The 24486-nt window shown below is 38.8% G+C and overlaps 2 protein-coding genes across 2 annotated transcripts; one reads left to right on the top strand and one right to left on the bottom strand.

Moving 5' to 3' along the window:
* Positions 1-1611: 1611 nt before the first annotated feature.
* LOC145787746 (uncharacterized) lies at positions 1612-15646 on the top strand. The gene is made up of 7 exons (XM_082599555.1): positions 1612-1713; positions 11028-11231; positions 11831-11998; positions 12515-12634; positions 13364-13599; positions 14013-14181; positions 15435-15646. The coding sequence occupies exons 1-7, from the start codon at positions 1661-1663 to the stop codon at positions 15553-15555; spliced, it is 1071 nt and encodes a 356-aa protein (XP_082455681.1). The 5' UTR covers positions 1612-1660; the 3' UTR covers positions 15556-15646.
* Positions 15647-16291: 645 nt separating this feature from the next.
* On the bottom strand, positions 16292-18491 carry LOC145787265 (general transcription factor II-I repeat domain-containing protein 2A-like). The gene is made up of 5 exons (XM_082598977.1): positions 17881-18491; positions 17539-17720; positions 17015-17389; positions 16585-16932; positions 16292-16389 (listed from the first exon to the last, which is right to left on the bottom strand). The coding sequence occupies exons 1-5, from the start codon at positions 18489-18491 to the stop codon at positions 16292-16294; spliced, it is 1614 nt and encodes a 537-aa protein (XP_082455103.1).
* Positions 18492-24486: the final 5995 nt, after the last annotated feature.

The following is a 24486-nucleotide window of genomic DNA, read 5'->3' on the forward strand; positions in this document are numbered from 1 at the left end:
TCAAACTGGATCTTTGTTAAGATTAGTTGAGTAACCCTGCTGTAGGCCTACACTATGGGAAAAGACTAGAACATCACACGCCCAGGGCGAAAGATAAAATTGAATTGAGTCCTGTCTTTGTCATGAGTTACCAAGGGGGGTGGGGGGACTTATATACCAGTCCCAGGTATAACTTGTCTCCCCCACCCCCCATGGTAACTCATGACAAAGACAGGACTCAATTCAATTTTTTCTTTCGCCCTGGCCGTGTGATGTTCTAGGCGTTACCCCAAACACTATGAACCTAACTAGATTTAAAGCAATGCCATCCATAAACAGAAAATAAGCAGGAAGGATTTACTTTCATTAATCTTGGTTGAAAATTTTTCACCTTTCTAGGCATGTTGGATCAAATTCCTGGCAAACGCAGTTTTTGAAGTCAAGGTTCAATTGGTCAAGCAAGAATGGTAAGCTATTGTACTCGCTTAGCCAAAGCAGCACCAATTTTCGAGTTAAAACAACACAAACCGTTCAGTGACACAGAAATCAGTGTGCTTATTAATAGAAACAAATGAAGTAGCATCTACAATAGGCTGCAATCATGAAAAAATACTTGAAACTACCCATTTCACTAAAAAAATTGTTTATTTTCAAGTTGGTACATTTTTTTAGTAGCAAAAAATGGGCCCCCCTCAAAAGCAAAAAAATAAAAAACCACTCGTTTTTCCTTTACAATGTTATGCTTGGGGGAAAAGTTGCCCGATGCCCCCCTCTTGGAGCCCCTGATCATGATTTGAAAGCCAGAATCGTATTAACAACAGTCAGGAATGATAAGGAATCTTCTGGTTCCATGACAAAGTCTCAAACTGATCCAATTGAGCATAACCAGTGGCGTACGCAGGATTTTCTTGGGTAGAATGTCTTAGTTAGGGTTATGGAGTCATAATTTGTTTAAAATTTAGTTGCTTAAGAAAATCGTTTGAAAAGGCCATGGCCCAATGCCCCCCTGCGTATGCCACTGTGCGTAACCGAGCGGTGTTGGACGGATTGAGGATTAGATTGTTCGTATTGTTGTATTTCTTTCTTTCACAATCACGGAGGTGATTCTACGTTGTATTGTTTAGTAAATTCTATCTTTGTAAACCAGCAATTAGTGATTCTTTGGAATTCATGTTTCCACATAACCTAGTTGGTGCTGCAGTTCCTTATTGTGGTTAACTGACTCGTGGCACGGCTGTACAACGACTATTCAATGTTGATAATAACAAACATAAAATATTAAATAATTTTTTATCCTATTCAGGCTTACGCCCGGTGGTTGAAGATTTAGTTTAAGTGGACGGGAAGGCAAGGAAGCCAATCTTCGTGTCCACCTTCAGGCATGCCTTTAAGTGTCTTGCCAAAGACACAGTCACATGCTCTTGAGCGGTGTCGAATTGGCGCCCTTTCGAGTGTCGTTCCAGGGCTCTCACCACTCGGCAATGCAGCCTGAAAAATGTTAATACTGTAACTTAATATGAAATAGGCCTACCCTACAGGCTAACTTAACAAACTTGCTAATTTGTATTTAAGGAGAAAAAAGACTTTTAAGAGAGAAAAAGTTTCTTAGTAGTCTATTGAAGTAACACATTAGAAAGTGTTATAACTCTCATCATTCATTTGAATTTGCCACAACATATCAATGGCAAAGCTTATGGATTCCTTGATCAACTTTCGTCATCCCGAACCTGACATGTGAGTCTTGTATCTGTTTATTGCAAAAATCACGGTTATAGTTTGGATCATATTACTGTAAAATAAAATTATTACAAGGCTGGATGCAGGTAAATGATTTTTTTACTCAAGCAACAAGTAAACATTAAAAAAAATACTTGAGTAAGTTACTTGAGTAGGCTAATTCAAATAAGTTGATAAGACATATGCAATTTACCCAGGCATAAACAATTCCGGTTTTAGATGAAGTAGATGTATTTGCATCATGGTATTTTTATGATGCTACATAACCAAGACAATTCAAAAGGCAAAAGAGAAGACATTAAAGCATTTTTGAGTGTCCATGGAGGACATTTTTTAAGAAAAGAGGATATAAGTTAATTCTCTAAAAAGAGAGCATAAGTTAGCCCTACCCTTACTCAAACCAGTGTAGCCAGCGTTGCAAACCGATGATGACATTGGTAATTGTGACAACAATGTGGGCAGAATGCGAATCCGTCGCTTCCTCTTTATAAATCTTTTTCTTGTCTTCCTTACATAAGGGGGGTATCTGACAAAATTCAGCGTATCCTCAATGGCATAGGAATAAAAGTCGCGATGAAACCCTATCTGACAATAGGCTACCTTCCCTCGGCTAAAGACCCCATGAAAGAAAGTGAAGTTTATGGGTTGATCTACCAAGTTCCGTATCATGATAGTGATTTAATCTGCATTGGACAGACTAAACGTGATCTTAAATCAAGAATCAATGAGCACTAAAGAGCTATTAAATTTCAACGTCTGGAAAAATCCGCTCTTTGCAAACACTTTATAAATTCAGACCATAAATTACTCGGACCAACGCTACCATTCTTAAAACTGAAAAGGATTACTGGTGCCGTATACAAAAAGATTGTTTATAGAAAGTTAATAAATAAACCAAAAAGCACGATGTGTTCTTAAAGGCATACTAAATGAAATTTTCAAACGGGAATTAGGCTAAGCATTAAAATGCGTAAACTGAACATTCAAGAATACATTTCAAAAAAAAATTACCGAAAAAAAATTGTTTTCAATGGCGCTGGCAAGGCCCAAAGTCTAATGTTTCATTTATTTTCATTTTTTTTTTAAAATGACCAAAAAGTGCAAACACTGCTCGAGAATACGTCACACAAGACAGCAATGACAAAAGCCACGTTACAACATTTAATGTTATAACATCAGATCTGAGGTTTTGAGCAAACTGTCTGATGTTTTGATGTTGAAATCTGATGTTTTGATGTACATACATACATAGCCTACAGTTAAATCGCCGGCAGTAACAACTGTTGCGTGATCAGCTGATTGCTCGTCTTTTGTGACGTAGACTGTACAGTCGCACGCTTCACTGCTCAGGCCCATTCTGGTTTTGAAAGCTTTGACAAAAGTACGCGCGGAATGTTGATCAGACTGCAATGGGGCAAAATTTTATTGAAAATCGTTTTATGGTAGCAAGTTAAACACAAAGAACGTGGAAAATCGCCAAGTCAGGTTTTTCCTTTAGTACCCCTTTAACCAGAATGATGGTCAGAACTTTTCCTCTGTGTACAAAAAATTACTTTGACTTTGCGTTCACCTCGTCCTTTGCTCAAAGCTTTTTTACTATAGTTGTAATTGCTAATTCCATTTCTGTCTTGTCTCATATTATTTCAACGTTTCTTGACGTTGGCTTTAAAGAGATAGATAAATTTACGGGGTCTGCTACTATTCGGTGAGTTCGATTCGGTAAGTCCGATTCGGTGAGTTCCTAACTCCTGACCCCTAACCCTAACCTCTAACCCCTAACCCTAAAACGGCAATGATAATTAGGCTACGGTACCCGATAATTTAAAGAAAATATTCAAAAAATTACCGAATAGGGAATCGGACTCACCGAATTGGACTCACCGAAACGGACCATTCCGAAATTTACGCTGCCGGTTAGTACCCTAATGTGTTAGGCATCACGTGTCACGATTTCTTTTTATCTCTTACCAGGAAAGAGACTTGGAAAGGTTCAATGACGTAGTTTAATGGGATATTACCAAAAAGCACTCAATTAAATGTCGAATAGTTCCACTGGTGAAATGAAAACTCTTGAAGGACTTTAACGAACGGCTTCTCAAATAACTCTAGTTTCGAACACAATTTATATCAGCACCAACTCTCATCTACTTGTATTCAATTACTTCAACTCTCAATGAACAATAATCTCTGCACCTATTACCAACTCTACAACGACAATCTACAACTCCTCATCATAATCATAATAATAATTTACGCAAATTACACCACTATTTATAGCAGGTTGTTTGGTCTAGCAACTTCGGGAAGGTTACGTAATGTTACATCATCACAAACAACATCTGGCAATTGTGAAAAACAAAAGAACATTCCAGGTTCGCACGTACACAAAATGTTTTAGAAATACGTCACAAATAAAGATTTCGCAATCAGAGGTTACTACCGGACAGTAACCGATAATAACATATAGCATAAGAATTCTACAATCAAAATAGCACGTTTGGTCAAGAATCTTGATACTCTACTTGATACGTACTCAAGATACAAAGCAGCCCGTCGCGAGGCCTTGCACATTGATTGTGACAACTGTGTTATCAATTAAACTGAGCTTTAATCTAGTTGCGTTTTTTTTAACTCTGATTCTTGCTACTTTATTCATTTCGTCAGTAGAACAGCTCAGTGGCCGAGTGTTTTCGCCTTCGGCTCTGATGCTGGTAGATCTGAGATCGATTCCAGGTCGGGTCAAACCGATGACTTTAAAAACGGTACCGATTGTGTTCTTTCTTGCATAACACAGTGAGAATAAATCGGGTAATAATGTGATAACATCGTAAACCTGATATAAGATTAAACATGAGCCCTGTCGCTAAAAGACCTTAGCTGTTGTAGAGCGACAATAAATAAAACCATAACATTATTATTATTTTGTCAGTATGTTTTTGTGTTGTGCCATTTGTTACTGAACAGGTTGCGTTTACCTGTTTCAGATCCCTTAATAAAGCCAGCCGTGCAGACTGACGAAACATCGGTAATAAAAGCTAGGTATTATCTTTCACATCAGGAGGTAACCAAGTAGCCCATAGTCACCAGAAGAACGCAAGTCACTTTATGTATTGTACAATATGGTCGATTAGTTAATTAGCAAAGAAAGAAAACAAATAGATGACCCTGCCGTGATATTTCCTTGTCGCTTGAATACTTATATTCGGACTGAGAAAACTTCGCCTTAAGATAAATCCTGACAGTTTCGCATACTTGTAATCGGGTGCGTAGCCAGGGAAAAAGGGTGCAGTTGCCTCTCTCCTCCCAAAATATATTAAACACTTCACTTTCCGTTACTACGGCTTCATTGCACAGAGTTTTGCTGTTGATCTAGGCTGAAAGCAGCCTAGGCTTTCAGAATGCGCAATTTTAAAGCATTTTTTCAAAAAATTTAGGAACAGGTCACCCAGACTCTCACAAGGTGCTTCGCCTTTGGCGACTCGTTGTTGGGCTCAGTTACATGCGCAATAATATTAATTTCCTCCCCCTGTAAAAATTTTGTAGCCTACTGGCTACACCCCTGATTGTAACAGCTTTGGATCACTGATGCATCCCCGGTCATCAAACTTGGAATGCAAAGTTTCAGCTTGTATATAATGAAGTGTGTTGCCTGTAAACTATACCGTATACTAAGTGCAGTGATGCACGCGCATACCGTACAAAAAATGTTGACGCCGTCAGCGTAAACGCAAACGTTCGAAAATCCATACGCCGCATGAGTCAACGCAACTTGTAAAAAAGTTGGCGGCGTCAGCGTCAGCGCATACACTAGCGTAAACTCATTTTGTTTGCTAGGTGCCAAACATTCACACGGTATAAACCACTCGAAACAAACAAGTTTTATTTTGAATTTCCACGAAGAAACACAAGCATCTGAAAGTGTTCATCTGACATTTTGCTGCGTTTTGGTTTCAATATGTCTTTGCCCATTGAAAACATTCTTTCAACTTATTCAAAATTTGGAAAGTTTGATAAAAAAAAATGCAAACAACAGCTAAGACATTAAAAAGTATGCGTTGACGCTATGCGCTAAAACAACGCGAAAACTTTACGGCGTAGCCTCAAGCGACAACTATCCAAAAAAATGTGGCCGCAAGCGTTAGCGCAAACAAAATGTCTACGCCGCAAGTCTACGGCGTAGAATTTGCGGCGTATACGTACATCTCTGCCTAAGTGGCGCTGAATGGAGAGCAGTCCTCAAAAAGCCTGCCCCTCAACTGCAAATTCAGGGGCAGGGTATGGGATGGAATGGAAGACGTTTTTTTCCATTTTCCATCCTGAATTTTTCGTCCACTCCATCTCCATTCCATCTTAGAAATCTTCCATTCCATCTCAGAAATCTTTTCCATTCCATCTTTCATCTTCACATTTTGTGATCTCCGCGTTGAATATGCCACAAATATACCTAAAAACCATAGCTTTCCGATTGGTCAATTCTGCCTAACGACAGTAGGTTTAACAAAGACGCGTTAGGCAACAGTCCCGTTGGTTTAATACGAACCGAAAATCGAATTATTTCTGCAAGCAACGTAATATTTTGCATGTCTTGATAAAGCGTTAGAAAGTTAATGATGGAATTGGGATGGGATGGAAGATTATTTTCCATCCCATCATCAAGATCTTCCATTTCTTTCCATCCTTGACATTTTCCATCTTCCATCCCAAAATCTGTCTTCCATTCCATTCCATCCCATCCCATTCCCTGGACTAGTGTCGCTTGATCTTGCTGTTATTTAGCAGCTGACCCAGCCAGGTGTTTATCGATCGAACTTCTAATTATCACGTCACAAGCACAAAAAGTGTTTGACGTTGAAAGTCAGGTGTGTCCAAGTTATCGATTTTCTCGTTCTAACAATAACCTGAGTGCGGATATACTTTGTTTCGTTGTATTGATTTGACGACATTTTCATAAAAGAACAGTGAGACGCAGCAGTGATAGTGCAGACTGCAGACTGCAATGTTTGTGTTAGAATGGGCTGGCACTTCGAGGTTTAACGACAAACGTCGCGAAAAGGTGATTTTGTTTCTTAATTTCAATTCAGTGCATTTCTGGCAAACTCGATGGTCAAAAGCTGCGTTAAGACCTTGAAAGTGGTGCCTTGTAGTCCAGCTAATTCAGTCGACCGCTTTTATCCAGTAGGCTACAGCTCGTTGTGTCACACGGTAGGCTATAGTGGGAGTTGGGCAAAAACAACCGGTCGGTGATCATCCTCGTGGTGCGATTGAGTGCAATATCAACCTTGGTAGCATGTGCACTGCGACACCAGGCCAGAACAGCATATTCGGCTGTGCTAAACGCCAGGACAAGAGCATTTGTACGAAGTGTGGCAGTGCAATTACCCCGTGACGTTCCAGCCAATCATCCCAGCAGATTACTTTGTGCTGACAGTTTGGCCCTGAGAGCTTCAATGTGTTTCTGGTATGTAAGTGGTCGATCTAGATTCACCCATTAGCAATGGAGTAGTATTGTTTTTTGTGGAAGTGAGTTCACGTTGAGGTTGGACAGGTAGACAGTTGCCGTCTGGATTGCTTGTTCAAATAGAATTGTGTTGTCTTAAATTAGTCTTCCTTCGTACTTTGGCGTTTGGCAGGACATTAAAACATGCCTGAAGGTGGACACCAAAATTGCCTTTCCGTCCACTTAATCTAAACATCTTCAATCACTGTGCATAAGTTTGGACATGGATACAACGAAAATTTTATGTGCTCAAACTTTTCTTTCGTGTTTAAAGCATCCTTACGGATATCTGGAGGAATATCAGAAATAAGTTGGTGGTAGCATTCGGTCTAAGACTTCCTGTGACCAGACTTGAAATGTCGTTTTTACACTGACATAGCCTACGTTCGCCAAATCCCAGTAGATATGTTTCGTATTTCATTAAACATCTTGATCGATTTCATAAAAGATCAGTTTGTAAATGATGACAACAAATGCAGTTGCATATCATGAAAAAATAACCAAACTTGAGATAAAAGTATTCACAACTCAGCTCATCACCTAGTTTTGTTGTTTGCAACAAACACAAAAAAAAACAAGAGAAGAGACCAACGTAACATACAATTAGTGACGTAGGCTAACTCCTGGGTTCATGGTGCAACGGGAGATTGCAAAAGCTCTCACCACTCATCTCGACCGATACAAATGTCGTATTTTGATGCGAAATATTGAGAATTTCTACACCGCATACAATTTAGCGTTCATCTACTAAGGTTAGTAATCTTTTTCACAAAACGATGAATATTTATGGATGTATGGCATTTCGCTTGATGTTTATTGCCTTCCATGATTACTTGTCATTGGCGCTGCATTATGCATTAGTTCGAAAGAACTATGGCTTTATATCGTTAGGTGGCTGTATGCCGTTAGATGGCTCTATAGCAAAATGAATGTTTGACGCAAAAACTGACACAAAAGCAACAACTTCCTGAAATTATGTTTTTACAAACTAAATCCGTAAACTCAATGCTGAATCAAGCAACGCAAAAACTTTTAAAACTACAAGTTTATTTGTTGTAAATACTTGAAGACTGTAACTGGGGGTTGTTAGGACGTTTAGTTGGCCAACACTTAAATTTAAAAAGGTTTTCACTTGGAAGTAAAAGTCCTCGTCGGGAGAGAGGAAAGAAAAGCAAAATTATGAAGGAAAGTAAAAAAACAGATTATTCGCCACGCTTTTGATCAACATGACGTATTCCTGGCGCATAAAATAAGTGAAGGTAGCTCATGTTTAAAATACTGCTTGTCAGAGATGGCCCACCCCTATCACCTGTTAGCTAGACACTTCGCACACAGCCACATTGAAGCAATTTGAGTGAAATTTTCAAAAACAACGGTTTGTCTATGCTTATGGTGCGTCTTAGTTGTGAAGATTGTCCATTGCGGATACCCTTCCGTTTCAAGGGAGGCGATGTGAAACAAAATCGTAAGAGATCCCGAAAAGAAATCATGCAAAAAGTATAAATACTGAAAAGAAAACTTAATCATGCAAGTATCAAAAAACTTGCTGGAGATCAAATAATGGGGCAAGCTACAACCATCACCAGTGGGTGGTGCCAGATCATAGACCAGATCTACCAGACTTGTGCAGGAGTTCACTTTGTATACGCACAATTGAGATAAACAAATTGAATCTAATGGCTGTCACGAGCGTGGTCCCTTGAGGTGACGCTGGCAAGACAGTGAGGAGACAAAAATCTAACATTTGTTTCTGTTTGATTGACAAAATAACAAGTGATAGGCCAGATTGAATGTTTAGCTTGTTGATATTTATAACATAAAGGATTACCAAGCAATCTAGAGTTGCATTGGCGCAAAGGAAAGCAATGTCAAGTTTTCACAAAGAGATAATGACAACACAATACAAGAAGCCGGTCTGGCGAAGGAATAGAAAGGCTTTAATTTAAAACGAAATCACATTCGAAATACCACTAGAAGATTGTTTATTAGAAAAAGAAATTAGCTGGAGATTTCTTGGCTTTAAACTTAGGCTAAAACACAGTAGGTCCACTTGTTGGCCTGAAACATTTTAATACCGCTGAAATTGGGCAAAAGTAATTTTTATGGCCACTTAAAGCCTTTTCTTGACCGCTGATTATATCTTTGTGCTTTCCCATCCAATTATGGAATGCAACAAATAGAAGAGGAAGAAAGCAATGATGTTGGCAAATCAATATTGCTGCATCTAGAATCTGATTACAAATCAGAAACTGACTGAGAAATTGCAGTCTCAGCAATCTTGTTGGTTTGAGAGGTTCCTTTGAGACTGTGGCGACTTTGTTTTCAGTAGATTCTGCATTGTGGTGCAGAAAGTTGTTTTTCGTGTTGTATTTTAGATTGGTTTTGTGAAAATTTTTATCCTCGGACTTTTGAGCATATTCGAAAACTCATTTCTGGCAGTTTCGCGTATTTGTAAAGACGTTGATCCACTGACGCAGGTCCGGTCAACGAGGTTAACAGAGTGAAGTTTCCACGTTTTACCTTAGTTAATAGAGTTATAAAAAGTAGATTGTTTCTCTAAATATCAACTAATGATCAAATCGAAGCGGCGTTTTATTGTACTTTTCCAGCCAGGAAAATTTTGCGGTTTGTCGCTCAGACAACGATCTCAAAGATAAGTTTGCTGACTGTTGTGTTGGTTACAAAGAAAAGCAGAAAAGTTTATGAAATGTTAATCGGGAAGGAGGCAATCACATAGATAGAAACGATGCATTGTTTTTCCAGATAAATTAGCGAAAGAAACACCAGGGAAATAGAAGACCAGAAGTGATGGAAGTACAGTAGACAATAGCCTACAATTTAGACTTTGTTTGAAATATAAACACAAAGCTTTTTTATAGGTTTTCTTTTTACGTACGTTGTGATGTAAGTTGGATTGAATGATGTACGCCTACTAAATGAGCAATTGCTTGGTGTTTTGTGTTAAGTTTATTTTGAAATAAAGATAACTGTACTTTCTAAACATGTCGGCCCGACGGGGGGCTAGTTTCCACGTAATTGACTTCATGGACTGGTTATCAGGGTGAGTTCAAACATCGCTTCATGCGGTCAATATCCTGTTGTCGAGCGTCCGTGTGATGTCGCCAGCAACATATCAACCACAATTGACATGTGGCGAACTTTCATTACAAGTATTCTTTACTTTTGTCCCTTCGAGGTTTTCTTTAAAACAAAAACCTTTATCAGGGTGACTCTATATAAACTAGACTCAGGAAACAAGTTGACAATCGACAACTTCACGTTTATAACTTGTCAGTTTTTCCACATGTGTGATAAACGAAACTAAATGGCCGTCATTGTCACTAAGCAGTTTTCCGTTGTTCTTTTACTTGTATGACGCAAGGTATGTATATAAGGGAAATTTCTTTATGAAGTGTGATCTTGGTGGAGTGCTTTGTCATTTCGATCATCACTTGTTGGTTGTACTTTTTGTACTTTTTTGCTGCTGCAACAAAACAGCAATCGGTTTAAACAACTGAGGAGATTTCAAGGGCGATCCTTACTTCTTTGAAATCAAAAATGTGATTGGCGATTTCGACCAACAAGTGCCCTGCATCAAATTAATGAGCCGTTTAAATCATTTCACTGCTACACCGCTTCCCATATTGCGAACACTTAAGCGCATAGCGACCGTCACAACAAGCCTGTGACGAGAGTTAGAATCCTCTTTATAGCCAGCTGGAAATAGAAGGTTTGAGTGAAACCTTTCCAGGCCTTCAGCTGCTGTGCAAGTATTTGTGAGTTTCTTTGAAACATTGTTTTCTTGTTTTTTCAGCGAGCCAAGTGCCATCAAAGGTCGAACTGTGTTTGGAGACGGGGGGCGACACAATGCAGGCCGCCAGACAGTCCAGGGGAAGCGACGGCTTCAACACAATTACGAAACGAAATCAGTCAAGGGAATCACTCCTGAAGAAATTGATGAGTTTCGGCAAATCTTCGAGTTCTATGACGTAGACAACAGCAAGACAATGGACTTACAGTGAGTTCTATTTGAAAGCAATAGCTTGAGAGCATGAGCATGTTTCAGACTAAACCTAATAGAGACAACTTCGTTCTTGCATCCGCATGTCCATTCTTAGAAAAATGCTGGTTTTATAACACCTTGTCTTTGTCTATTCAACCACACTATAGCATCTTTAAATGTAGGCTTGTGTAAATAAGTTTTCTTCATTGTTATTGGAATCGTTCCGTCTGCGATGTCGATATGGAATGATATCTGACAACCAAAAGACATGAAATTTTGATTGATAGCAAGATGGAAACTAAAGACTTTTACTTTGGAACCTGATTTGTGAAAAGTTTCATGTGTAGCCTACCTGCTGCATGGTAACGGACTTGTTTTGTTATAAAGCAAGTTCCCAAAGTTGATATATTCGACTTAATTGTGTAAAGTTGTTTTTCTTAAAATATGCGTAACCGATTAAATGATTGGACTGTTTAAAATTGAATTGAAGTTGAATGTGTTGAGACTTTAAGTCATCGAGTTGTATTTTGCTCGAAGAAGAATTGTTTTGTTCAAATCTCTCTCTCTCTTTTGCAGCGAGTTAAAGATGGCAATAAGCTCTCTCTCTTTTGCAGCGAGTTAAAGATGGCGATAAGCTCTCTTGGTTACAATCCTGAGGATGATGAGATTGTGGAGCTGGCAGCAATGATGGATGTAGACGGAGATCGAACTGTGGACTTCAGCGAGTTCTGCATGATCATTGAGTACATGAAGCAACAGAAGGCAGGATACGGAGATCTGAGGTGACGCATCATGATTGATCGATTGTGAAAGTCTTTACCCTCGGACTGAGAAAGCTTTTTTTGAGAGCTTAATTTTTGCAATTTCGCATTCTTGCGGAAGCTTTCAACCAATGAACAAGTTTAAATAATTTGTCGCTCTTATAGGAAAGAAAAGCTTTCGACCCCTCACAACAATAGTCGAAGTACAAACCATGTCATAAGCGAATGATTTCGTACACGCATGAGAGCTGTATGAAGTATAGTTAAGGATCGTATGTACCACCCGGAGCTGTGGTTAAGAATAACTGGTTTATCGGAATGCCTCACGCTATGCATGACTACCGCTATGTCAGTTCCATCAGCAAAATATGGCCCGTTTGCGATGAAGTAAACTGTTTGAGACAGAGTTTTACTTGTCAAAACCTTTGAGTAGTTTGTTTCATTTTGTTTTGTACACAAGCGTCACAAGATACCATCTCCTGGAATGATGATGCAACATCGTTAATATGAGAAACGGTGAAGTTATTTTCGCTTCAGGGATTCGTTTCGCTGTATCGACCCGAACAAGGGGGGAATTGTCAAAGCAGATGATCTCAAAAAACTCTTAAACTTGGAACCAGATGGGATGAAACTTAGTCAGATAAACAATCTTGTTAAGTGAGTCAATTATCATTCTGCTTACAGTTCCATACAGTACTGTATGTTAGATGCACTTGATTCTTTTTTTTATTACCTTCAGGAATTTGAAAATTATTTGTATGTCGATCTAAGATATTTTTCGAGCTTATGGCGAGCTTATGTGAACAATTATTGTAATTTTTATCTTTAAATTTATCCCAATCGGTTTTGTTATTCAACCATGACTTAGTCTATCCACGGTGAAAATACATTTAAAATTATTCAGACAGCGATCTTTTCTAACCCAACCAGAGTGCCAACACACCTTGCTTGCTGTAGCCTATAAAGCGGAGTCTGGTTGCTGGGTGCTGCACAATTAGTGTTCGAAGTTGCAAGAACGCTTTAGGTGATTGATTGTGAGGATCTTTATCCGCACACAACGAAACCCTTGTAGGAAGCGTAATCCTGGCAGGTTCGCACGCTTGGACAGGTTTTGAACAAGGGCTAGTCACTGAGGTTGGCAGAATAAAGTGTGAGCTTGAATGCTTGATAAATATTGTTGTTGCTTGTAATTTGCTTAATTCCCTTCGCTAAATTTGCGGAGAAATGGAGACTATCCTTAAAACACGTTGCTCACGCACACTCGAACACACAAGAGAGTCGAACCAGGGTTGCTTGATCTTGTTGTTTCTTCGTTCAATGTTGGCGCTCATCCAACTCATCTATCAGAAAGTAATGCATGTGACGTCACAGACGATATTTTTGTAGTTTTGCTGACCCGAAGAGGACTGGGTTCATCGACTACGAGGGATTCATCTCCAGGATAAAGGAAGAAGGAGAAGGGAGGATCGAAGAAGACGCCAAATCATCTGGTGGAGGAGATCCTTTGAGGAGACCTTCTACAAGTCCTATTCCGGAACACAAGATTCAGAATGAAAAGGAAAAAGCACAAAAGAAAAAAAATGAAAAGAAAAAGAAAGAAGCACAGAAATTGGTCTCGACAAGTAAACTTGTTTTCTAAGGAACATTGTTGATATGATAAAATGCCAACATGTATAAGCGATGTTATGGGCTACGTTGCAGTAGACCTACTGGCAACAATATGCATTGGTTAACAATTTTGAATGTAAAAGATGGTAAAGCAAAGAAGCTCATTTTCGTGCTCACTTTCAAGGAGCTCATTTAAACGGACCTGACGAAGGAGTGTTGTTTTAGAAAAATTATGTAGGCCGGTAAGAATTCTCCGTGAACCGTGTCTTTACTTCATTATGGTCAGACTCATCTACAAGCTGGCCTGTTGTCAAAAGTAAGAGTGAGCAAACATTGCGGCCATGGCTAATTACTTCTTCCTAATGTTTGATCAAGCAATCACGAATAAGCTTTCTTTGACATTTGCAGCATAACTTGTGGCTTTTAGGCGGCAAACAAAGCGTGGAAGTGGTAGACGGTCTCGCAAAGGCGCTTGGTGGTCCTATCCTTCTCACTGCCGCTATCATTATCACGTCATCGTTCTCGAAAGGTGGCCGGAAAAAGAAGCTCCGATGGCCATCTGCAAAGAGAGTGCTAGATAATAAGAGAAAACAAGAGTGAGTGCAGTCGTGAAGTCTAACATGTGGGGTCTTTGTACTAATGAACGTAAAGAGTGGGCTGCGTAAACTTGGAAAATCGTACGTGTTAGAAAAACAACTTTGTAACTTCTGTAGCCACACCGCCAATGTCAGATAAGATGGACAGATCGATCTCGTGCTATGTGCATTGTGCAGGGCTGCAGGCTATTTTAGTCTACACCAGTCTACTACTACTACTTAAACCTACACTACATCTCGTTTGCTAGAAAAAAAGTGCCGTCGTAAAAACATGTTTATTTGCTACTAGGGGAGTCCGGGGATAGCTCGGACGATGTTTTGAAAACAGCCCATATTTTTTACAATTACACAGCAAGTTTGTAAATGTTATTTTGTTGTAAACCGTAAAGCTTTGCCAAAAAAGGGTAGGAGTATCGTTTGTTTCAGCAAACCGAAAATGCTTGTAAAAAGCATAATTTCTACGGTCCTCAAATGTCCGAAGTCACCCCGGTACCGGGGTAATTTCGGACATGCCTGGGGTCATCTCGGACAGCAATTTTATGCAGACGTTTTGAGTTGCTTTGACAGTTAATACAGAATATTTGTTTTTCTTTTATATGTCCAAACCATTAGCCTATGTTTTTAAAATCCAAAGAATTATTCAAAAGATTTGAAAATAAGATTTTGTTTAAGTTTGATTTTTTCCACGGGGATACTTCGGCCATTGCGTCCGAAGTATTCCCGACCATACGTGACTACAGGTAAATGAAGAAAATATGGCTATACCTGATTAACTGCTGGTCAAAATCATCACTTGCTTATCTGAGTATCACTTTCTAACTACAACCTCAATCAATGAAAAGTTTGTTTTGGTTAACTGCAACGGAATTATGACCTTACACGTACAATTTTGAAATCTCGATAGGCTATCACTGATAAAGTTACTTTTTCGACCTCAACTTTTTAATAAAACTAGACATACTTGCAAACTTTATCCTGAGTTGTAATGGAGCCACAAAGCTTTGGTAAACGTGATTTAAAAATACTCTACTGTGACGTCTAATGCCTTATCCGAGGTATCCCCGCGTCCGAACTATTCCCGGTCTCCCCTATAGGTCTAAGTGTGTTATGCTGAGTTTAAAAAATGTAACTTACTGCGTCGCCCGCATTGTTCTGCAATTTGACAATGCTCATTGTCAGCCCGTAGCTACAAGTAATGGGTCTGCTAATGGATAAAACCAGCGTTTTGGTACCTACAGTTATTGACATTTCAGGATGGAGAAATTTGAAGTGGAAACACTGACTTCGGGTGACCAGCAGCTGGGAGACGAGAGAGTCGGTTTGTTGGAACACAGAGTGGTAGCAGACGAACAGCAGCTTCAATCACACATTTAACTCTTTTCAAAGAAGAGATAGTTTAAAAAAAATACTTTGACAGTCGTCCTACAACACTCGGTTCATAATTTTATTTCGGACTTTCCCGTGATCGCCGAAAATGTTTTTTTTTTGAGAATGGCGCTTGTCTACCAAGGGTTGTTCAAGCTTTACACGTCGACGTTGGGGGTATCAGCTGGCAGATTATGTGTTAGGCCTATAGGTTGACAACATACGTCATAACGGTTGGAAGATTCCGCTCAGTTTTTTAAGCACCTATCATCATACAATTTTGGTAAAGAGGTGACTTTCTTCAACCATAAACAGATGAAACCAAGCAACCACACAGCGTTTAACATAATATATTAAACTGAACATAAACTATCTACAAACGCTTTCGGCCATACACATGTTAGCCCTTTTCAAGTGACGAAAAAATAACTGATTTTACATCCACATTGAAATAAATAACTGATCTTCACACTAAATTGAAAACGAAATGCATAAGAATGATCATTCTTATGAACATTGTAAACTATGATCTATGAACAATGATCTATGAACATTGTAAACATCAGTTATTTATTTCGTTACTTGAAAAGGGCTAACATGTGTATGGCCGAAAACGTTTGCAGATAGTTTATGTTCAGTTTAATATATTATGTCAAATGCCGTGTGGCTGCTTGGTTTCACCTATCATCATGAACGAAGAAACTGCAAGTTTAAGCGGCGCTGGTTCGACTCTCCGGGTGCGCGCTTAAGCAACGCATTTCGAGGACTGCTTTCCGTTTAGCGGCACCCAGTGTATAGATGGAGCGGCACAGTCAGGTTTTTTGTTTTTTACAAAATTCATTGCTGAAAACAACGATTCACACAGGTAAGTGGAGCCAAAGCAAGTAAGTAGTCTTCTAGCTAGCCTAGCAGTAATTGGGTACCTTTCCAAACTTACAGGTGATGACCAAAACACATTTGAGTTTGAAATAGAAATCTCATCTCCTTTGAGATTGCACAGCTCTATCTGTATTTGAGGCACCAGTAATGCATACTCACCTGTAAGTTGGGTTTTCCAACTGCCATTAACATCAGTGGACAGGGGATGTGACACAAGGTCTATGACTGAACTGATTGCATAAAATTCCTTGAACCTACTTAAAAACTCAGTGTTCAACTTTTCCAGAAATGTCACAAATGATAGCAAATCAACATTACAGCAAGGTTCTTGGAGAGACACTTTCAAACACGGGAAGTGGAGCATATCTTTGGCGACATCCGCAATGAACAGTAATAATTGTTGCTTGAATGATTTCACTGCGGACCACATTTGAACAATAGTGTGACCTTTGCCTTGTAGATTCAGATTCAAATTGTTCAGATGGGCAAAACAATCAGCAAGAAAAGCTAGATTGTACAGATTGGTATCCTAGATTATACAGATTGGTACAGATTGGTATCCATTGGTATCCGTACAGATGGGCAAAACAATCAGCAAGAAAAGCTAGATTGTACAGATTGGTATCCTCAAGCAGAGCGCTGCTTTGACCCTTTTCATTCAAAAACAGTATCAACTCTTTACGAAGGTCCCACAGCCTACGCAAGGCATTACCTTTACTCAACCATCTCACATTATTATGGGTGAGTAATTCATCGTATTCTGCATCATTCTGATTAAGAAAATTTCTCAATTGGCGGTGTTTTAGCGATGAGTTTGCTTTCAATTTGTTGATTAGTTTCATCAAGTTAGTCATCAGCTCTTGAAAGTCCCCTGACAGCTTGGCGCAGAGGACAGACTGGTGGAGTATGCAATGAATTCCTATCAGATCAGGGCAGTACTCAGCTCTCAATTTGCTGACAACACCTACAGAAGAATAAGTTAAAAGTTTATGTAAATTAGAACGTGTCATGATTTATTAATTTTGTCTTGAGATAAACAAATAGGAATAAAGTTCTTTTCTTTATAGTGCAATGAGATGAATAAAACTGAATATTTGTTACTATTAAAATTACCGTGGCATGCTCCGATCATGGCAGGTGCTCCATCAGTCGAAATTGCACAGATGTTCTGAATTGGCAACTGAAGCTCCTTAAGTTTTTCTATGAGAGCATCATATATCGCAGCAGCGGTAGTATTACCTTCGAGAGTTATCAGCGCTAGCAGTTCTTCAACGAACGTTCCATTGTAAAAGTACCTGAACGTATATAAATAGCAAGTAGTCAGTCATACTTACAGGTACTGTAATGACACTCATGACAGTGTACTTAGCTTACATCATACACGATACAGTTAATTTATTTAATCTGGACATACCTATTCAAATATCGCACTAATACATAATAATATGAACTCACCTAACAAATACAAAAAGTTGAGCATAATCAGTCTTGTCTGTTGACTCATCTAAAGCTATTGCATAAAACTCGGCATCTTTGAGTTCAACCACTGTTTGGTCCATTAAATCCTTGGCAATGTCAGTACATCTTCGCATGCATGTATTTCTGGAGAGTGGCAAAGATTCCATGCTAGCAATCACTTCTTTCTTGCTTGGATGTAGGACTTTGACGGCTTGAACGAGGCTTTCCTTCACAACCTCAGCATGACTGTATGTCATCATATGTTTGGCCAAGATGTGACTGATGCTTAGAGTTGCTTCAGTGGATCTTGTCTGCTCTGACAGAAATGCTGACAGGCATTTCTGCTGTGAATTGTAGCTGTTGGCAAGCGAGGCAATTTTTTGTTTTCCGGCACAAGAACCAGGCGGATAATCCGCATTAAATTCTTTGTGATAAGAAAGAAAATGCCGTTTGATGTTTTGACTTTTGATCAAACTCAACGTCGTATCACACAATAAGCACTTGGGATGATTGTTGGGGTTGAGTACAAACAAGTATTTCTCAGTCCAGTCAGTGTTGAACTGCCTGTTCTCTGCATCAATTTTACGCTTTTTACTGTTACTTGCCATGTCGATAGATTTCTGATAGTGCTGTACAGCAAAACGGTTATTCTAGAAACAAATTATGAACACAATATTAACGTGCTGAATTCGAATAGTCTCAGTACAATGCTACATATCACAATTCCATAGGGTAAAATTATTCAGTTGGGTATAAAAGATTAAAAGTGGGGTACACTAGATATTATGGTAAATGTCAGGTTTGACTGATCTTCAGAGATAAGACATAAAGACGACAAATTATATGACTTACCAATTTGTTGGCTCTCGAAGAACACAGATTCCTTAGGTTACGGTTAGGTTACAATTCAAATAAACAGGTTTCTTGCTGACATAACAATTTGGTTTAGAACTGTACAAGCAGTCACAAAATTAAGCTAATTTAAATACACTGACAGATCAACCATAAAAGAATAACATATCATTAAGAATGTTGACCTGACCTTGGAGCAACCAAAAGATACGCCACAATATCTACTGTACTTAACTATGGCTGACCCACAACTGAAGTTTAGTAGTTTACCAATGTCACTTTCAAGAAGAAAAATTGCTTTCTGCAAGTGTGACGTCACAAAGAAATTTAGTCATAACACATCCGGGTTCATGGCGTATTTCAGAGTTTCCAATTAGCGAAAATAGAATTAAAAAAAAAATTAATTAAAAAATGGAAATTTTTTTTTAAAGAATTTAAAAATTTTTTTTTTTTTTAAAATAAATACTTTGAAATTTTTTCAGAGCCAACTTGAAAGATCCACAAAAAAAGTTGAAAAGATCCGGATCGCGATCCGCCATTTGGCCATGCCTGGTTTATAGATTTGCATATTCCACTAACTCTTTCAATATCCGTGGCAAGCGTTGAGAGAAGATTTTCAAAGCTGAAACTTATCAAAGCGATTGTTGGCTACGCTCTACAATAGATTAGGATGGGCTTGCCTTGTTAGCAAATTAGTTCTTATGTAGGCTACGCTGAGTCGACGTGTACAGACGTTCACGTTCTACAGACAGTTCACGTCTGCAGACGTTGAATCAATGAAAGAATTATAGTATCCACCGTGAGAACCACTGATAAAACAAGTCTGGCCAGGCATCAAGCGTAATTCGGGACCTTTTCTGAAAAAAACTAAGGCCTCCAGGTAAGTTTTGTCTAAGGAAAAGTTTGGTGCTATTGTTTCATAAGGAAGGATACTTCAACTATTATAATGCAAAAATGAGGAGAACTTTATAAAAACATCTCCCGCTTTTCAATAAGTGTCTGGTTCCGGGGCTTGGTCGAAAAGTAGGCTACTCACTGGCAGGGCCTCCAAGAGTTGAAAGAAATCAGGGCTGGTTGGGAAACAATACAAAAACTGGGCCCCAACAAAATAATTTTTAGCAAAAATAAAAATATAGACCTATATATTTTTTGTTATGCGTTGCATGTTGGTCTTAACCTACCTTCATTGGCGTGAAACTGAATTCCTTTCAATAGTCAATTTTAACAACGTATTGATATGCTAAAAACTTCTTTTGATATGAAAATATTCAAAAGTTACTCGATTATAATTACTTACAGGAGAAATATCATTGTTGCTAACTAGGCTATTGGAACCAGATATTGTGTGAAAGGCTTTTCTAGACAAAACATTGTAAACATACAATAGCCTAGGGCTAGGCCAGTGGTTCTTAACCTTTAACAGTGCCGGATCAGAAAAAATATATAAATCTTATTGCCGACCATCATCTAGGCTACACTCTACAGCAGTGGTTCCCAACCTGGGGTCCGCGGACCCCTTGGGGGTCCGTGATTACCTTGATAAATTTCGGGGGAAAAAACGAAAAGCAATCTTTTTACTTTCATTTTTCTTGCAGGGGTTCGAGGTTTTATTGTTGATTTATAAATGTTTATTCCCCTGATGACAGCAGAACCGCTGCTGGCGTAACAAAGCTTCAATGGCAACAGACGTAACGCAAATGAATCTCAAGTACTTTTATTCGTGAGTTCGAATTGAATTTAGATTTGGAATTTGAAAAGTTATCTTATGAGTCTGAGTCTATTTTCAGTAATATTATGAGTCTGAGTTTTATATTATGAGTCTCTGTCTGAGTTAAAATTGTTTTGTGCAGAGGTATATATATAAACCACTTTCAGAAAAAGGGAAAAGCAAAGCAGTTACGTAATTTAAAATTGGCAAATTTCAACAATGTTTACGAACTGGAGTGAACTCCTGGTGAGATTCCGTCGCAGAGGTGAACTGCGGATACAACGTTTTGTTAAAGCAGAGAAGATTGAAAGCGATGACTTGCCATTAAACAGAATCACTTGAGGAAAGCTGGCGGTGAAAGGTTATTTGAGTAAAAATGATCCATCAATATTATCTCGGTGCACAACAAGTGAGTTTTCTTAAGAAACGCAACTATTTATTCTCACTGTTGGGTTCAGTGAGTTTTTAAGAAACGTAAATGTTATGTGAGAATTACATTTTGTAGAGAGCTAAAAACAATGGAAATTCATTCGGGTCCCTACACTCTCATTAAATTTGCTTACGTTGAAAAAGTTTCGGCATGGCACTTTGGGTCACCTTAACATTCAAATACTGCTGACATTTCTTGAACAATTTATTCATTTTCTTATTTGAGCAAATGTTTAACCTGATATTTGCAGCAGGAGTCATAGCGGCAATGCAATATGAGACAGTAGCCTACAGTAGTTCAGTAGCATAATTATTACAATAGTCATCATCATCAGCCGGTCATGCCACTGCTGGCAGATGGCCTCCACATTATGTTTCCACACCATTCTGTCTTTTGCTGTTCTCACCCAGGTGGTGCCATGTTAATTGAGTTTCAGGCAAAATTTAGATAGGGGTACGCAGAATTAATAATTTGTCTAAACGGATCTGTGACAACAAAAATGTTGGGAACCACTGCTCTACAGTATCGAAGGCACGATTATTTGAAGAGAGGTGCGCGAGGAACTAAAAAGAAAACTTTTGCAAAACTATGCTTAAACATTTATTGTGGCTTCGGCAAATATTTCAGTGTGTGCTGGAACCCACTTCATTTTAAAGTTGCTTGAATAAACTAGGTTGTATAAATAATAAGTATCTATAAAATATTGCATAAATTAACCTACTATTGAGATTAGAATACAAAGTCGTGGTTGTTACGCAATAGCTGATACAGCAAAAAAACATTCCTAGCAAAAAAACAATGTAAATTTCGAGATCCAAATTTCTCCTTGTTATGGTCGCTTTTTGTGTAGGTTTTAATATTCTGTGCTTTCGCCTAATGCCTCATCTTCACTAGAAAATACTGTATTTATACGATTTCATTAAATTGTGTATTTGGTTTTGAATTTTTAACCTCGCACTCAGTGCCGGATTAAGGGTCTGCTGGCCTGTAGGCACATTTTATAAGTGGCCCGAAAATCAGGGTTGCCAACTAAAAAATTAGAGTTATCAGTGTTGCCAAATCATTGTCACAAAGATCGTTGTTGCAACTATAACACAGGGTACCGTGCAAAAAATTGGTCATATATGCCTAATTAAATAGCACCTTTGCGCGTTTTTGCGATTGAAAACGCATTAACTAGTTTTTGGAGGTCAATCTTACGGAGTAGATCGCTTTCAATACACAAAAGTCCCAGTGTACTAAGACGTTGTTGACACATTGTTGATCGTTTAACGTCTTTAATTCGTTTCAGTTGTGAAAACGAGCGTTCCCCCGAGCAATTCGTAGCCATTAGAGACAAGTACATTCTAAGTGCTATTTCAGTGTTTGGAAATGCATTATAATCACCAGTAGGCTAGTGTGCAGCATTTTAAACATCTTCTGGGCACTTCCTGTTGCTGTTGTTTCATCGCGTCTTTGCTCTTTATACCAGCACATAAACTGACGAAATTCTGATGGGAAGTCGGAAGACAGGTCCTTTGAATACACACCAACCAGACCTGCAACAGCAACATCGATGTCTCTAACAGACATGGAGTCGTACTCAGTCAAAACTCCAAACCTCTGCAGCACCATGGAATATGCATCGATACGTTTCTGTGGTGCACTCTTCAGTTGGTCGATGATCACATAAAACGTGTTGATTGTAAATTTTTGCTGGCCCGACATTCCTTCCACATCATCTGTAGCAGCTCCATCCAGTGGTGCCGAAGTAGGGGGGGATGGGGGGATATATCCCCCCCAATATTTTGGCAGCATCCCCCCCAATAATTAAGAAAAAAATATTTGCTATAAAGTTGTAGCCTACTTCGATTTAGTTGTGTGCAATCATCTTGCATTGTTGTTGTTTTTCTTTTATTGATGTTTGATCACAGGTCTAAATTGTCTTAGATTTGACGCTAGCTAATGAAGGACCTTCATTGAAGGTATTAAGGACGAGTTGGACCAGGCCACCGGCCACGGCACTGCAGTAATGCTTATGAGGAGACTCATTGTTTTAATATCCTGTGCAGGCCTTGTGTCGTTGGTATGCAATGGATTAGGCTAATCTCCTGCGTTTAATCGTAGCTCCTAACTATAGTGTATGTTGTTCTAATCTAAAAGAGCTTAGTAGGCATTGTCCTAGTTGGAAAAACCTCTCCATTCTCAAATACTTCAGCTGATTAAGATCCTCTTAGTTTGCCTGGTAAGCTCTGCTGCTGCAAGAGGTCATTTTCCAATCTGCATAGATTGAAAACCTTTCTGAGAAATACTTTGGGACAAGAGAGGTTGAATGCTAATATTATTTGCAGCATTCACCAAAATATTCTTAATGACATCAGCATAAATGACATTTCTAATGAGTTTTCAATGTGCACTACCGTAAGACACAACATGTTCGGTTGTAACAAGTTCTTGTTAAGTGTTTGAAAGTTATTATTTTTGTCATAAATTTGCAGATGTTCTTCTGTAGTTTCGATTGTTTTCAGTGTCCTGACTAGTGACTTTGTCTTATAGTGCACTAAGTGTAGTGATTCTAGTGAAGGAGAGGACAAGAAGAAAAGTATAACTTCTGTGTTTTTTTGAAAAACTAAGTATTCATTGGAAGGTCATAAGTTCGAATCCTGCTGGAGTTACCAATTTTTCTTTGACTGCTGCAAGAATAAGAAACAAGCATTCACAAGCGCACTGGTAGCACTTTTATCTCCATGATTTCTTATCTGTACCGTATATTATGCTGTTAGCAGCTAATTTACCCAGGTCCGGTGATTGTTTAATAAATTTAATACCTGTACCACTAAAATTGTGTACAAAAATTTGCATCCCCCCCAATGTTCAAAAATCGTCTAAAATTTGATAAATTGTTGAATTATCCCCCCCAATCCTAAACTAACTTCGGCACCACTGGCTCCATCACTGACATGCTTCTGCCGCTTTGGTGCTCGCCGACTTTCAGATTTATATATGCTGCTGCCACAGCGATCACGTGCCTGCTGCTCATAACAGTCAAAATTCTCTCTGCACTCATCCAAGAATTTATCCAAGCTTCAGCAGACCAATGGCTAGTGTCAGTTCGATAGTGGAACTTTGAAGCAACTTGCTACTAGTATTGAAGCGCTGCAAAATATTGTTCCAACGTATGCACATTAGGGCAACTTCAAGGGTGTTCATGTGTTTGGCCAATGCACCTGCTTCATTTCGTGTGCTGCCATTCTGGGTAGCATCCCCAGAGATTTCCTGGAGAGCACTTTGAAACTTGTGGTACCCAATGGTTTCTTGTGCATCAAAAGTGCTCTGCGGGCAGCACAAAATATGTCCGCGGGCCGCATGCGGCCCGCGTTTGGGTTAGACCACCTTGCTCTAAATCACAACATTAGGCTAGAAAGTTCATATCAATAATCAACTAACAACTTAGGGGAGACTCGGGTAAGTTGGCCCAGCAAAATGAAAAATTGAATTTGTGAGCTGATAACAAAACATATGTTAAAGCGAAAGCTATTGAAGAGTAGAGAATTCATCACTCTAGAAGTGGACATATTCTTGCATCAAACAAACATTCTTAAGTATATAATTTTTCAAGTTTTCCGAAAAAAAT

This window comes from Aplidium turbinatum, chromosome 18, assembly GCF_918807975.1.
Source record: "Aplidium turbinatum chromosome 18, kaAplTurb1.1, whole genome shotgun sequence".
NCBI classification, from domain to species: domain Eukaryota; kingdom Metazoa; phylum Chordata; class Ascidiacea; order Aplousobranchia; family Polyclinidae; genus Aplidium; species Aplidium turbinatum.